This window comes from Globicephala melas, chromosome 2 (assembly GCF_963455315.2).
Source record: "Globicephala melas chromosome 2, mGloMel1.2, whole genome shotgun sequence".
In the NCBI taxonomy this organism is placed as follows: Eukaryota; Metazoa; Chordata; class Mammalia; order Artiodactyla; family Delphinidae; genus Globicephala; species Globicephala melas.
Window position 1 is genome coordinate 155,123,829 of NC_083315.2, and position 15,620 is coordinate 155,139,448.

Below are 15,620 nucleotides of genomic sequence, written 5' to 3' on the forward strand. Positions count from 1 at the left end.
GAGAGTGAAACTAATTTCTATCTGACTTAACCCATAATTCTTTTTGGATTTCTCTTAACTGAGGTCATGCTAACTCTAATACAAAGGTATTGAGAATCTAAATTATCATGGCATTTATGGAAATGAAAATAAAGACAGGTCTGAGGTGCGATATGACAAACAGAATTTGTATCTCCAAGCTGAACAGCCTTCCCTTCCCTTTCATTTCCTAAAATGACCCTGACTTCTTATTGTACTGCCTATATCTCCTCTTCTCCCTTGACCTCTCCCACTTACTAAGTTCACTAGTGCCTTTCTATAAACAAGGGTAATCACTCTAACCCTGCCTTTCTGGCACCAAACTGTCCCAATTCCTAATTTTCCTAGCACAGTCCTAAAGTTGTATTACCTCCGCATGCGCTTTCCCTCTTCCTGCTTGCAGGCTCTCACCACTCCACTCCAGTGTAGTGGTGGTTGCACACCACCACTCCAGCTGTACTCCTGCACACCACATTCACCACGCCACAACCCCTGACTGAAAACCATTAATGACTACTTATTGGCTAAATAGCCATGCTACCGCCTTTCACCTCCCAACCTCGTAATGGACACAACAGAGAATGCAAAGCAATCACAGCAGTGCTCTCCAAAAGAGCAGCCCAGAATCCTTCCCAAAAGAATGTTTCAATAGCCAGTACTGACCAGTAGGAACTGGCACTCAGGAAGAAACCCACTTGTATCCCTGATATAAAAGATAAAATCTAAACTCCTTGGTTTGTATTTCAAAACCCCGAAGTGTCTATTACTCTCTCAAAGTTTTACAGACAATGAGGCTATTAAAAAAAAAAAAAAAAAAAAAGATGTGAAAGCCTTTGAAATGGAACAAAAACTTACTGGGTATTTTCAGTGAAAAACTAGTTTTTGCCTCGCGGACGCTTCTGGGTTTTTTGATTCTACAGGATCTCTGTATCAGTCACTGTCTTGGAGCTATTTATAACTCTGTGAGTTATAGATGACTGATCGCTATGCAAATGATTCTTGTACATAGACATGAAATAAATTTTGTCTGGGGAGGTTCAATTGATTTCCTTCCTCCACTATGGAAGAAGCCAGTTTTGCCTCTATTCTAAATTCACTTCAGTACTCTATTGCTCTTTGAATGTTCCTTTAAGTGAGTTGTAACATCTTGCTCATTCTCTGATTAATTAATGAGTTAAACTCATTTGTCATGAGTTCATTTTATATTTGTATGAGAGTCATGATTTCATGATTTTGCCTTAAAATTTTTTTTTTAAATATCCTTTTAGCTAACTCTTTTTTCTTTTTTCTTTCTTTTTTTTTTTTTTTTTTGCAGTACGCGGGCCTCTCACTGTTGTGGCCTCTCCAGTTGCAGAGAACAGGCTCCGGACGCGCAGGCTCAGCGGCCATGGCTCATGGGCCCAGCCGCTCCGCGGCATGTGGGATCTTCCTGGACCGGGGCACGAACCCGTGTCCCCTGCATCGGCAGGTGGACTCTCAACCACTGCGCCACCAGGGAAGCCCTAGCTAACTCTTTTTTCATTATTGCCTTTAAACTTTTATTACATCCCCAATATAGAATGTCTTCTCTGGCTCTTTCTACCTGACACTACTGATTCTTCCCATTTCAGAGAGGAAACTAATCTCCTCCATCATGTCCTCAAACTACAAAAGCCATGCTTTTCCATGACGAACCTAGACTGCAATGATGTTAATTTATTTTACAATTATTGTTTCTTTGTAATGCCTTCTACAAAATGCACTGTTTCATTCACATGTTGTAGACAGTGCATATTTATCTTACATCATTAATTCATTTATATGTAAGCAACTTCTCTCCTCAATTAAAGTGCAAGCTCCTTGAGAGAACTGATCACAATTCCTTTTCCTTTTCTCCTCTTCACTGTCTACCTAGTACCTTAGTGCCCAATAAATATCCACTCTGAGTCCCCAGTATATGTAGGAAGGATGCTTGCAAGCTGGTAACCACTAGTTTGTTCTCTGTATCTGTGAGTCTGTTTCTCTTCTGTTTTGTTTTATACCTTTGTTTTACTTTTTAGATTCCACAGACAAATACTCTGTTATCACTTATATGTGGAATCTAAAAAGGATCCTAAAAAGGATCCTTCCAACCAAGATTTTTTTCAGGTAATCACTTAGCTTTATTTGGGGAATCAACCTACTATGTTTTGGCTGAAGGTGGTTCCTTCCTAGGAGAATTCACACTAAACTTTAATGAAGATAATGGAAGCTTCTGTGAAACACCAAATAAAGTGTAACACTGATCAGAAAGGCTAGGGAAAAAAGAATAAATTGATATGCTTCTGGGTACTTTTTTCCCTCAACTGTCAGTACTGTGTATACCTATATTCCTAAGAATAGTCTATGTGAGGATTATATACATTCAGTTCAACATTCATTCTTTGATTTTACAAATGTTTATTGATTGTCAACTATATGTTAGAAATGTTTTGCAGGCCCTGGGGGTGCATTTGTAAATAAAATGTAATTTCTATTCCAAGAAGCTTACCTGCTAGTGAAGAAGGAGAGGGAAGTATTGAGAAAGAAAAGGGAAACAGACACAACTGCGACCTGAGCATATAGATAATTGGTGACAAGCCAAATCAAGTTGCTCGTTATGACAAAAAAGACCTTCTTATTTTCAGGTATTATAACTACTAAACCTTTAAAATTAATCTATTGTAAATACTCCTAATGGAATAATGAAATTTCAAATTTTGCAGATCTGTATCACCAGGACACGTATCCTACATTCAAAGCCTTACATACCCTAATACCACCTAAACCAAATGAGAGACCACCAACATTTTTCTATGGTTTAAGTGCTAAGTTGTGAGAGACTAATAAATGGTCTTGAGACTGCTTCCAGCATATTTGATTTTATGAACTATAAAATACTTTACCAGCTGAACAGTCTACCAAGTATATTAAATCCACTCTTTATAATGCCATATGAAGTCAAAGGATTTCATAACATTTGAGCATTAACATTATTACTGAGCATTTTCATTTTTCATTCATTATTACCGAGGTTTTACTTATGATAATTATTTCAAATTAAAACCATCTTGAGAAAACTGCCACTGTAAAAAACCTAGTTCATTTAACCAGTTTTATTTTTCTCATGATGATTTTTTATTTTTTACCTTTATTCTTAGCGGAACCCTTAGAATAAGGCATTTAAGATTTTATACCATAGTACTATGTTAGTAAAGAGATTATGTAAATAAAAAAGACCAACAAATACTAATAAAAGTTATAGGCTTCTTGTTGTTATTGATAATTTTCAGCTTCACATGACATACTAGTATAATCAAAATGATTAAATAAGAAAAAATAAGCAATCACGTAATGATAACAATAACCTAACACTTGTCTGGTCCTAAATATTTTCACATATATTTTCTTTCTTAATTCTCACAACAGTGTGATAAAATATGTTTAATTATATTCACTTTTACAGACGAAGGAATCAAGAAACAAGCGATTTACTAAATGTTGAAGTGGCATTTTGTGTAGTGAACCCAGGTCCTCAAACTCAACATTTCTGTTTTGGTTCATACTTTTAAAAAGAGCATTTAATTTACAAGCCAAATACTGTTGGCAAGACACTTTCTAAGGATAAGTAAAATATATGTGGAGGAACACTAAACATTTTATTCACTTACGATGTCATCATGCTGAAACCAAGAAAGTCAGTGTACTTTCCCAATGGCCTGGTTAAATCTAAGGAATAGATTATTTCCCAGCTAGGGTCTGCACACTGTCGATCAAAATCACTTGCTTACACAGGACTAAAATACTCTCAATTAGCATCTTTCCTTTCCTCACACTCAAAATATAAATATTTTATTCTTAATTAGCCTTATTGTTTAAAAGTTTCTTATTTTTCACCTGCTCATTAAAAACATTAAAAAAAAACACCACTAGACCCAAGTCACTCAATATTTTGTGTGTTTTCAAAAGTTTTAAACACAAAATATGCATATTCAATATTTGCATCATACTCTCCATATAGCTTTAAATATCTCCCCCTGTATATAATAGCATGTCAATATTTTCTTTTTGAAAATATGACTTTTAATGGCTGAATAATATTTCATCGTTAGGTGGTACCATAATTTATTTTACCATTCTTTCAATTCATGTGGTTTTTATTATAAAAATGTTTATTTATAAAGTAATCTAACCATGTTTTTTAAAACTTGAGGAACAGAGAAAGGAATGATATCACAGCCCTAATTCTTGTCTAACAAGTCGCTGTTATAAGATTTGCTTGCTTCTTTTTTTATACACCTATCATCATATGTTATCATTAAAGTACACGTAATTTTATATCTTGAATTTGTTTCCATTTAACATTATATAATAAACCTTTTCCAAAATCTTTGTGTCATGCTGGGTGGAAATTTCACACTTTATCTAACCATTACTTTATTGACGAACAATAAGTCATCTCCCCTTTTTTTCTATAAAAATGTATATCATTTTCCAATAAATATTGCAAGCACGTAATCTTTATATATTTGCACTTAAAAAAATGATTTCCTAACATCAGATTCCTGCAAGTAAGATTATTGAAAAAAAGGCTAACCAGCTTTTATCATTATTTGGATATTGTAAAAAAAAAAAAAATGTTGACTGCCCTTCAAAGTATAAATAGCAACCTAATCTCAGTTTCTTATCAACTAGTCCTTTTAGTGATTGGGAAATACAGAAACAAATAAGCATAATTACATTTAAGCTAATTATGTCTTCCATAAATTAGTGCATCACCTGTCTTGAGAGAGCAGTGACCACTTAAACACACACAATTTTTTTCTTAATTCTTTTTTTTTTTTTTTATTTTAAAAGTTTGTATCTACATATCTTTCTGGTATAGTTTAGCTTACTTTCTCCTTTGAATCTTAGATATAGTTTTAGAAACGCTTTCCAGAACTGCTTCCTTTGGGGAGTGCTCTGAAATCCACATCAGGACACAGCAGTAATCCTGATAGAAGGACAAAGAAAATGCCTCAACTTACCGTTTCTAACGCATGTACACGGTCCTGCAAATAAAGCATAATACATAATTATTAAAACAAAGCTATAAAAAATCATTTCAAGTTTACTTAATTTTTAGATTTTCTATTTATCCTCTATGAACAATAACATTTAAAAAATGTAAAAAATGAAAACTCCTACTCAGGATAATCTCTCCAATAGAAAAATAGTCATAAAAGAATCACTTTTCTCATCTCAACTAGTGTTAGGAGGACTACAAGGTTTAATTTAATAGTAAATACCATAAATTCAAACAGAGTTACTAAGTGGAATAGATTTTATCACTTTTGCATTGGTAAAATTATTTATCTATTTAGTGAAATATAACTATTAGATCTGAATATATGAACCACTAGACAATAGTAGTGATTTAAAAAAGGAATTTAGCACATATACCAGCTCTCAATTAGGTATACAGCACAAAGTATGCTCTCACAGGAAGTAAAGTTCAGACATAAGAATGACTTCACCAATTAAAATTAATAAGTACACTGTTAATTGAAACAAGTCAGGAAAAGTAAATGAGAAAGATATGTCACATGCAGCCAATCCTGAACCCAGAAAGGTCTTCATTACCTACAATATCTTAGAAGGTTTCATAGAAATACTGTTTTTAAAAAGAGTCAGTGATAATATCACTTTAAAAGCTAAATGATTAAGAATGGTTTCATTCTCAATCCAACAGTTGTGTTCTCAACTCTTCCCAGAGCTAACAGCTACATACTAAAAGTTTTTACCAAAAAAAAAAAAAAAAAAAGCTGACTTGAGAGAGAGGAGACTGAAAATTCAAGGAAGTGCAAAGCCATCCTTTTTACGAGGGTCAAGGCCACTTTTCTTTCTATTCTTTCATTTTAAGTAGTTGGAGGAGATATATAAAATCTGGATTTTTAAAAATTAAATTGTTTGCGCTAAGAGGGAAAGGAAGGAAAATGGTGCAGAGGGCCATTCAGCTCAGATCTCTGTGACCGTACAGAGACTGACAGAGACCCATGACACTTAGGAGCATAAACTTGGCTCTCCCCTGCATTCTCCCAGCTTCACCTAACACACAGAGGCCTTGCCTTTGAGGACTTCTGCAACCCAGCCTTCAACCCTCAGACTGCGAAACTGGGTTGAACATTTCTGCCTCTTTAAATATTTGGCTATGTGGGCACAAGCTAAATGAATATATTATGCAAAATTAGCCCAAAGCAGATTGCTTTTAGCAATATAATCTGTTTAATTACATTTTGTTGGCATACTTGAGAGAACCTCACCCTTACCCCCATAATTTTCATAAAATAACTGCTATTTTATTGGTGACTTGTGTACTGTCACATTTGAGTAGCTCGTAATAAATGCATATAATGCCTCAACGGGGCTTTGTTCTGTTCTTACCAGGCATCTTATTCACAGTGCAGCTGGGACAAAATCATTCAGCAAAGTGTTATCATCACTTGCAGACTGAACAGAACCTCATTAGACAGTCTTTGGGAAGTATCGCATTTATATGAACCATCTTGGAAGGCTGAAAATATTTACAGCCACTATTTGGGCCTTAAGTTTTCCCCACACCATGTACCTATGGGGCTCATATTATTTAGAATTAGCATATTTTAAAAGCACACGTACAGCTGGTTTGAAATCCGTGATATCATATGATGCCAAAATAGTACAACTGAATTAAATTCCATTTCAATTCATAGCTCACTGTTTGGTAAAGATAAACTGATATAATTTATGTATTACTGTCTTCATTTTACTTAAATATTTGTTACAGGATTTTAAAATACACACTGTCATGGATTACATGTTTGTGTACTCAGAATTCATGCATTAAAACCCCAATCCCTAATGTGATGGCATTAGGAGATGTGGCCTTTGGGAGGTAACCAGGTCATGAGGATCGAGCCTTCATGGGATTAGTGCCCTTATAAGAAGAGACACAAGAATGCTTGCCTCTCTTTCTGCTCTCTGCCAGGTAAGGGAATAAGGAGAAGATGGCCATCTACAAGCCAGGAAGAGGTCCCTTACCAAGAACCGAATCTGCCAGCACCTCGACCTTGGACTTGCCAGCCTCCAGAACCGTGAGAAATAAATGTTTGCTGTTTAAGCCACCCAGGCTACAATAATTTGTTATAGCAGTCCCAGCTGACTGAAACATAACCCTAGTCTATAAGGCTAAAACGCAAATGGTCAAAAAATCTCAATTTCGTTAAAATATAAAGATCAATAATCTATTTCAATACAATTTACTTATGTCTGTCTATAACCTACTCCATTCCAAAATGGTACTGAGATAGCTTTCAATGAAAAATATATATGTTAAGAAAATGAGAAAATTAGGGAAACAAGAAATTCAATTCATTAGTCTGAATTTAAATAATTCAGTTTACCAATCAACAACAGCTAATAGGATACCCGTCATTGTTGCCAATTAGTGAGCTCTGTCTAAACTGCAGTTTTGTTGGCCTTAATTGTAGGCCATAAATAAAAACAAACTACTCCTAATCTTTATGAACTTATTAACTTGCTTTTTTTTAACATCTTTATTGGAGTATAATTGCTTTACAATGGTGTGTTAGTTTCTGCTGTATAACAAAGTGAATCAGCTATCTGTATACATATATCCCCATATCCCTCCCTCTTGCATCTCCCTCCCACCCTCCCTATCCCACCCTCTAGGTGGTCACAAAGCACCCAGCTGATCTCCCTGTGCTATGCGGCTGCTTCCCACTAGCTATCTATTTTACGTTTGGTAGTGTACATATGTCCATGCCACTCTCTCACTTCGTCCCAGCTTACCCTTCCCCCTCCCCATGTCCTCTAGTCCATTCTCTATGTCTGCATCTTTATTCCTGTCCTGCCCCTACATTCTTCAGAACCTTCTTTTTTTTGTTTTTTTAGATTCCATATATATGTGTTAGCATATGGTATTTGTTTTTCTCTTTCTGAGTTACTTCACTCTGTATGACAGACTCTAGGTCCATCCACTTCACTACAAATAACTCTTTTTATGGCTGAGTAATATGCCATTGTATATATGTGCCACATCTTTATCCATTCATCTGTCGATGGACACTTAGGTTGCTTCCATGTCCTGGCTATTGTAAATAGTGAGGCAATGAACACTGTGGTATGTGACTCTTTTTGAATTATGGTTTTCTCAGGTTATATGCCCAGTAGTGGGATTGCTGGGTCTTATGGTAGTTCTATTTTTAGTTTTTTAAGGAACCTCCATACTGTTCTCCATAGTGGCTGTATCAATTTAAGAAATGTATTGCGAAATTTAAATGGTTGAAGTTGACTTCTTTTTTGGCAGAAAAGATTAGTTATTATAATTCTGTATATAAAAGAATTAGGCTACTGCAAATCTCTATTCTCAAACAAAATATTTGCATACATCTGCTCATGTTCTTATCATTAAAATATCCAATAACTTAAGCCAATATTGTGGCACTGATACAGTCTATGAAAACACATGCCAGTATATGTCTTGGAATGAATATATAATTATACCAAAATATATTCTCCCTATCCTCTCCCACTCTTACTATAACTGCAACTGTAGTGTTTTGTTGTTGCTGTTTAATCTTCAATTTTCATTTCAACAGATTTTATCTTCAAACTTGGCCTGCAGGTTCAGCACTCTCCCTCCTCTCCTACCACATACACACTCCTAAGGTTAGATCCCCAAAAGAAAAGAATTGCTAGGATATTGAAAGGGGGGAGAGTAGGTGAGAGGAGTAGAGGGGGAAGACAGAAGTAATGAAGTAAGGAAGATACTCTCAGTATAATCATGACATTTCAGGTGGTTTTAATAAATCAGTGGTTCTTATTTTTGTAGCCATGGACTTTGAGAATCCTTTCCCCAGGAAAATGTACACTATACACAACACACAGAATTTTGTATATATTTTTAGGGGAATTGCAGACTCTCTGAAACCCACTCATGGGCCTCCAAGTGCTTTTACTCCAAATAAAAACACTTGAAATAAGATGTAAGAATTATTTTAGTAGACCAAATAATTTATTTTAAATAAATTATTTTATTATGCCAAATAAACTATTTTATTAGACCAAATCTATTTATTTCTCCTGTATGAAATATTTCTGGATAACAAGGAAAGAAACAATGGGGAGTGGAAGGTTAAAAATTGGAGGAGAAATTTCCTTCAAATGTTTTGAAGAAAAAAGCTCTTAGGGAAAAAATATGTTTTATCGTTACCAGTTTTTTGTGATTGGAGAGTCCCTTTCCCACTATTTTTTAGTGCTATTTAAGATGGGGAAAGTCTAAGAAAAACCTAAAATGGCAACAATTATTTTAATGTTTACTCTTAAGGATTATACATATAGTCACTGCATAGTCCTTGAGTTACAATGAAGAGTACTAGCTGTTATTATCAGTGTGAAAACTACATACCATTTCTAAATGAAAACAATAATGCTAGAAATCACATTTTAATTTATTCTGGGCTTGACAGATGGAGTAAGGTGAGTTATATTTTTGGGAAGGACAATAGCACATGCACTATAAAAAAAAGATGTATTTTAACTTTTTATCATTAGGTTAGTAACCTGTCTTGAGCTGTATATATTCCTTTGCTACCTGGTCACAGTGGGGCGTACATTAGAGTTTATGAATAAACCAAAGCAAATTCATTAGTATCACTGGAGATGGGAACATATTTGTAGGCTGTTAGGAAATGAAGGCTACGTGGAGAGTTGGTATCTGAATCCTTGGTCATTAACAGTTTATTTGACTCAGCTGAGCCAATCAACTAGCCACATTGATTCATCCATCCCATCTAAGAGATGAAATAGAGACTCACAGGTCTGAATGCTCAGAGTGCTCTCTCCCTGATAAGTAGAGCTGTACAGGTCTAGTGACTTTATCACAATAATGCAGCATTTTCCAAAAGTGCTTTAAATACATCCATTAGCGTACAAAAAAAGCACAATACTGGCGTAAAAATATAATGAAAGTCTCTATTGCTTCCGAGTCTAAGAAACATTACAAGCATAGACTAATTCTGGAAACTTCTCTGTACTGAAGGGCCATGATGAACATATAATTTACAAAAAGAAAACCCACAGTGAGGACTCCCTCTCGTCACTGTTCTAAATGCACAAAGCCTGTTTTCTGGAAGAAAAATCCACTGAGCTTCACCCAGAGAGACCACTGCAGGGCATTTTTCCTGTCAATGTTATCTTGGTTTAATCAACACTCACACTTTACCTGCTGTTTCGTACATGAAGGTTATAAAATGAAATGCATTTTTCCTCTATGCATTTTTCCACATGACAACCCATCACATTTAACAAATTGTCAATCATTTTTTTAAATAATTCAAAGAGTTAGAAATAATTTCAAATGTATTATTTTCCACACTTCAAGATATTAAAGTGAAAGAAAAGGAAAAGGCTTTTATTAACCACCTCAAAAAAAGATCAGTGTTTCATAGTCATTCTAAAAAATTAAAACAAAATAGATAAAAATCATAAACAACCTCAATGTTGCAACACCAAAGTTTTAAAATATAGCATAAGTTGGCTTTGAATACACATAGAAGTCAAAGATCTGTACATAAAATTGCATGTTATCTATTAAAAGTCAAAGTTACTCTATATTTTAAAAAACTTTAGACTGAATGACATTAGGGCAGCATGCAGTGGTTTCCCACCATCTGGTGTTCAATTTAGCCATCATTAGATATTTCCGGTCAATCTTTGTTAACTCATTTCACTAGCTGCTTATGTGCCTTTTTCAAATAATCTACCTCAGGGTTCAAAATAACAAAACAGAAATGCTGAAAAGAAAACCACAACAAGGCATCAGGATTTTACCTAAAAAGTCGTCAATGAGAAAACCCAACATTTAACTTATCAAGAAAAGCCAGTTTAAAGGTACGTATTATTTCCTAGCCTAGTAATGATCCTTGTTATCTACCTTTCACTTGGGGACTGGAAAATCAGAAGCAGAAACAAAGACAAAATTTAAGAACAAAGCCGAAGTGTGTGCTCCACATTTCTGACCTGTTCTCTCATCCACTACCGTTGCCAGATAGGGACCTGAGGCAGCCAGTTTTGCTTCTGTAGCTTTCTTCTGCTGTATTCTCAGGCTAGCGGTTTGGTTTGCGGTATTGTTATGAGGCCGTTGTTGACTACTGCACTTGCATTCAGTACTATTCAGGAAAGGCTGAGGTTGCACTTACACTGACGTGGGATGTGTACATGGGTTTGCGGAGCAGGGAATACAAGTGGGGTGAAGGAGGAAAATGAAGAGAAAGCATGGAAATGGGGCTCTGTTGGTTTGTTTCAACAGATTTCACACTGGAAAATGTAGCCAGAAAGGCTAGGTAAGGGTTTTGCTTAAAATCCCTGTAAGCATTTCTAGTCAACAGTACAAAACTAACACCAAAAAAAAAAAAAAAAAATCTCAGATTTACCCTTTATATTTTAGAACACAAAGCAAGGCAATGAGATTTCTTCCCCCTGCCCCCCTTTAAAATGAAGAATCACTGTAAGTTTCTTCTTTAATGCACAATGTAATACGGTGCATAGGTGTGCGCCTACAGGATAAGACTGCAACTCAAATGAAGGGCAAAAGCCAGAATTATCTTTCTGTTGGTACTGCTCAGTTCCACAGTGAAACTGCTAGTAACAGGTAACAAAAGTTCAGTGAATGACATCTAGACTGGAGAACACCTAAAAGTTATTTGCAGATAATATAAAGGCTATGATCGTGGTTAGGGGTAATGCAAATGGTAACCCATGTAATTTCAAAGATTGTCCCCAAAAGAGATGCAGGAACAGGAGTTGAGTAGCAGGGGAAAAAGCTAACAATCCAGAAACCAACACACCACATTTTTTTTCAAGGATTTACACCTTATGAAATAAAGTACATGTCTCCAGTTGTGAGGCCTGTCATATATCAGCTGAATATGCTCTGAACTCTTATGCAAATCATAGTGCAGTGGTGATTATGGCATAATTTATGAGTAGGTCTGTGTCATGCATAACTTGTGGAAAACAACTGGGTGTGCTTTTTTTTTTTTCAGGGTGTGTATCTGACTGCCACCAAACATAGCTGATCTAATGAGACTCCCTCAGGCTAACATCTCCTTTGTTTCCCTCAAGTGTGCACATCTCTTGGGTTTCCAAGTGAAGCATGTTCACAAGGAAACCCATATAATCACAGAACCCTTTGTCCCAAGCTCCTTGCTCTTGAATATTTGAATTGCAACACATGATTGTTGACTACTGTGCATGTCACATGGCTGAGTCATTAAATGGCAAAAGCAAACAGTCCGCCTTGGGAATTAAATTGTAATTCCAATAATCCACATCCTAATTTACATGGAAAGTCATTTACTCAATTCTTTTCAGGAATTAAAACATAAGGAATATTATATTAGATACTCTCCTTTTCACCCTCATTCCCACATTCCTTCTGCGGGCTACTGCGTACAGTTATCTCCCACCATTCTATACAAAGAGAGAGGCTGCTGCTCAGAATGACTAATCAAGGCATAGATAGTTTTAAAATAATGTATTATTCGACTGACATAACTCAGGCTTTTCTTGCTTCCTGACTCAGTTTGACTCAGCTTAGAACTATACTAACCTCCATTTTGTAATACACAAGTACAGGTAGAAAGGGAAAGGTGATTAAAGGATTTAAAACTAGCCTTAGATTATATGTACTCTGATAATCAATGGTGCACTATTCTTAGTATCTACAAAAACTGAGAGAAAAAACCCAACAACTTAGTTTTCAGTTGAACTTCTGGGAAGCATACCTGAAGGCTGACTTACCCTGTATGTCCTGAAATAAAGCAGATGTATTTTGACTATTCAGTTCCAAATATTCTAAATATTTTACCTATGAAGTACTTAACTGCTTTTTCTTCAAATTGAGCTTCATTCTGATTTCTCATTGCAGTCTGACTAGCATCTTCCGAAGGTGGCATTTTAAATAGTAGCTTTGGCTGTTTAAGAGAGATGTGAGTAAAGAAAAAGAGTTGGAAAGCTCTATTGTCTACTTAAAGCACTATAAATAGTAATAGCTATAAAAATAACACCAATAGGACCATAATAATTTCTAATGATTTTTAAAGGACCTTTAAAATGTTCCTCCAAATAACTGTTTACCCAACTAAGGTCACAAATTTTAGGGAAATCATTATTTGAAATTTAAAATACTTTACTCTTCAGGATTATAAATAAAGAATAGTGATTCATTTCAAAATATCCCCAACTGTCTGGCTTTCAAAATCATCCCAGGAAGTAACTGATCCTAAATTCCAAAGTCTATGAAGGAAGGAATAAATAAGATGTGAGCTTGTTAACAGACGCACCTGGGCAGTTTTAGCCAGTAATGAAAGCTACTTTTAACACTCACAACCTTACCTGTGGATAATGGCCCACTAATGGAGTGTGATTTTAGGAGTTCAGGAAGGTCTGACTGATTACCCAAAATTATAGTTTCCTTCTATTTGCAAAATTATTTAAAATTCTACCAACAGAAATTTATTCTTTGAGGAAGAGGTCAAAAATTTACTCTTTGACTCTTCCCACTCCAGTTCATCTTTCAAAAGACAAACATTCTTGAGACAGATAACCATTAAACTGTAGTTCATTCCAAGGCAGGGTCAGCAAAGTACGACAGTAGGTCACTCCAACATGCTGCCTGTTTTTATAGGTCTGCCAGCTAAGAATGGTTTTTACATTTTTATGTGGTTGAAAAAAAAAGTCAAAGTAAGAATAATCATGACGTGAAAATTACATGAAATTTAAATTTCACTTTCCATAATTAAAGTATTATTGGAACATAGCCCACTCATTTCTTTACATATTGTCTATGGTTGTTTTCATTCTATGACGTCAGAGATGAGTTGTTGGGTGAGAGCATATGGCCTGTAAAAGTGAAAATATTTAGATACTGGTCCTTTACAGGAAGTTTGGTAACCCCCTTTTCTAAGATATTGGTGTCCTATAAGAATTACTTCTGGCCTCACAGAGGTCACCCTGTAGGAAACCCTGTATGTAACTGGAAGCAGAGGATAAGGTGAGACATGCTGACCAGGGATAAGAAACTAAAATAAGAACCAGAAAATTTTTACTCAACTTTTAAACTTTAAAGCAAAATTTAAAAGTTGTATGTGCATAAATACATATGCCCAGAATATAAACCATTCCTCAGGCTATATACGTTTCTTCCTTTTGTCCTTTATTCCTTTTATCCATTATTTTTTCTTTCCTTCCAATTTCTTTCCCTACATCATTGCTTCCTTCCTTTCTTTCTCCTCCCTCCCACTCATTTATTCATTTAATTAATTCATCCACGTTTACTGACACAGACACTATGATAGACACTGGGTACACAGTTATTAACAAGAAAGATAAGGTCTCTCTGCCTTCATGGAGCTTACATTCTAAAGGAGAAGACATGGACATAAATAAAGAAGACACCCAGGAGCTATGATGGGGGGTAAGGGCAGAGGTTTGCTTTAGACAGGTTGATCAGGTTAAGTTCTCACAAAGAGGTGACATTTGAGCTGAAAACTAAAGGATGAAAAAGAACTGTCACCGAAAGAGTTAAGGGAAAAGCATTATAGAGAGAGGGAGTGGCAAAGGCAAAGGTCCTGGGACAGGAAAGAATTTGCTTAGTTTAAGGAACAAAAGGGACAGTGGTATGTGTGTTGTGGTTGTTAATGAAAACATTCCTTTAAATCACCAGTATCATAAAAATCAACACCATTTATTAAAAGCTTATTATTTGCAAAAATTGTATTGGGTGCTTCTCACATATGTTCTCATTTAATGTTCACAAAAACTCTCAATGGTGAAAATGACTAACTTCATTCATTTAAGTCAGAGAAACAGACTTCAAAGATATATGTATTGAATTGTACATTGTGATTAAATGTTGGCAGTTAGACTGTAATCCAGGTCCACCTGATTCAAAGGAGTCTACATTAACTCTGAAAGACAAATAAAAGGTCACGTTAAAAAAAATGTGTGTGTTTGTTTATTTAATATGTTGACAAAATGGAGTAGTGGAAATACCGTATGCTGACAGAGCAGTTTTATGAGCAAATAGCCAATAAATGCCAATATTACCACCAGGGCTATTTTTATGTGTGTGGGAGAGGTTAGAGGATATACTGGATAACTGTTCTGCAGGCTTTTCTCAAAATTACACATGCCAGAAGAGCATTCCAAAACTTATTTTTAACAGATGTCATGTGACAGTGTAACAAAACACATACTATATCACAACAAAATTTAATGTTCAAATAAAAACCATTATTTGCACACATTTTTATATTTATTTCGGTATATAATAAAAAAAGATTATATTTTTGGCATATGCCTTTCTTAAGTAAGTTGCAACTCCCTCTGACTTCTGGGTCTGACATTAGGCCAGCTGAAACACACACAGTCAATACCACTGGGGAAAGAGCAGAAGAAAGGATAAAGGAGAGCAAAGATCTACACTTAATTAGCGGAGATGTTATGCAGTTAAATGGCACCTCTATTGTGCTGGTCTCCCAGTTCTTTTAGATCTGAGCTGC

At 35.4% G+C, this 15,620-nt stretch overlaps 1 protein-coding gene across 1 annotated transcript in view; it reads right to left on the minus strand.

Annotated features, from left to right (window-relative positions):
- CEP128 (centrosomal protein 128) overlaps positions 1-15,620 on the minus strand; it is a 437,527-nt gene that overhangs the window by 50,451 nt on the left and 371,456 nt on the right. The window contains exon 20 of the mRNA XM_060293645.1: positions 5,043-5,066. Within this exon, the coding sequence (XP_060149628.1) occupies positions 5,043-5,066 (24 nt within the window). The remainder of the gene's footprint in view (positions 1-5,042; positions 5,067-15,620) is intronic.